This window comes from Diaphorina citri, unplaced genomic scaffold (genome assembly GCF_000475195.1).
Source record: "Diaphorina citri unplaced genomic scaffold, Diaci psyllid genome assembly version 1.1 scaffold23299, whole genome shotgun sequence".
Taxonomy (NCBI): domain Eukaryota; kingdom Metazoa; phylum Arthropoda; class Insecta; order Hemiptera; family Psyllidae; genus Diaphorina; species Diaphorina citri.
The window spans coordinates 1-818 of record NW_007400643.1 but is presented as its reverse complement, the minus strand read 5'-3'; the positions used below and the strand labels follow the sequence as shown (position 1 = coordinate 818).

At 38.9% G+C, this 818-nt stretch overlaps 1 protein-coding gene across 2 annotated transcripts; it reads right to left on the bottom strand.

The window, feature by feature from the left end:
- Window positions 1-251: 251 nt before the first annotated feature.
- LOC103523445 (uncharacterized monothiol glutaredoxin ycf64-like) lies at window positions 252-773 on the bottom strand. 2 transcript variants are annotated; one of them, XM_008488487.3, is made up of 2 exons: window positions 574-773; window positions 252-405 (listed from the first exon to the last, which is right to left on the bottom strand). In XM_008488487.3, the coding sequence occupies exons 1-2, from the start codon at window positions 694-696 to the stop codon at window positions 325-327; spliced, it is 204 nt and encodes a 67-aa protein (XP_008486709.2). In that variant the 5' UTR covers window positions 697-773; the 3' UTR covers window positions 252-324. The 2 variants fall into 2 exon arrangements, with proteins under 2 accessions (XP_008486709.2, XP_026688777.1); XM_026832976.1 differs by having other exon boundaries at window positions 267-411; window positions 580-769.
- Between the last annotated feature and the right edge of the window lie 45 nt (window positions 774-818).

Sequence of the window (818 nt, the reverse complement as noted above, 5' to 3'; positions counted from 1 at the left end):
ATGTAAAAATCTACAATTTTCCTTGTTGTGCCCAAGGACTTTTCATGGTTTGTAATCCTATATGACCTACAGTTAGGAGGTTAGGACACTCATATTTTACCCCTGAGTTCCCAGAAACTTTTATATTTGAAATAGGCTGACCATTTTGCCACAAGTTGTACACTCTAGGGAGGCAAAAGAGACAAGTCAAAACATCCTAAATATGAGACTCTGTCAGACAAACATAAAACCCCTCTCAAACCCTGGGCATATGGGACTAAAAAACAAATGTCTTCAATTTAGGACTTTGGGTATAACAAGGCTTTGACAGTATGGGGGGAAAACTCACCAGGTTTCATTCATAATCTGTATGAGGGTCTTGCTGAAGCCGCACCGGGGCTGCACTCGGTCCCCTTTCATGAACACCATCACCTTGTGTCGTCTGATGAGCTTCTTGATTCTGTTGACATCACAACCCGATACAAGATAAGCCAAGGAAATACACAGGAGAGCAAGTCTCATGTAAGAACTCTGATGTGATATTAACATTTTGAAACACAATGTTACACACAATCTCTTTCTCCAAAGTAACACCATCACCTTGTGTCGTCTGATGAGCTTCTTGATTCTGTTGACATCACAACCCGATACAAGATAAGCCAAGGAAATACACAGGATAGCAAGTCTCATGTAAGAACTCTGATGTGATATTAACATTTTGAAACACAAAATGTTACACACAATCTCTTTCTCCAAAGTAAAAAAAAAGAAAACACTATTTATAAACTTGAATTGAGTGTGGTCATATGGAAATCAGATAAGCCTTTCTCAATATCAGG

What these genes read in the sequence shown, in the direction of transcription:
- LOC103523445 (XM_008488487.3), bottom strand. Translation starts at nt 696, where the DNA reads ATGTTAATATCACATCAGAGTTCTTACATGAGACTTGCTATCCTGTGT. An exon ending in TCAGACGACACAAGGTGATG is followed by an intron (nt 406 to 573) that starts GTGTTACTTTGG and finishes CACAAGGTGATG; the next exon opens with GTGTTCATGAAAGGGGACCG.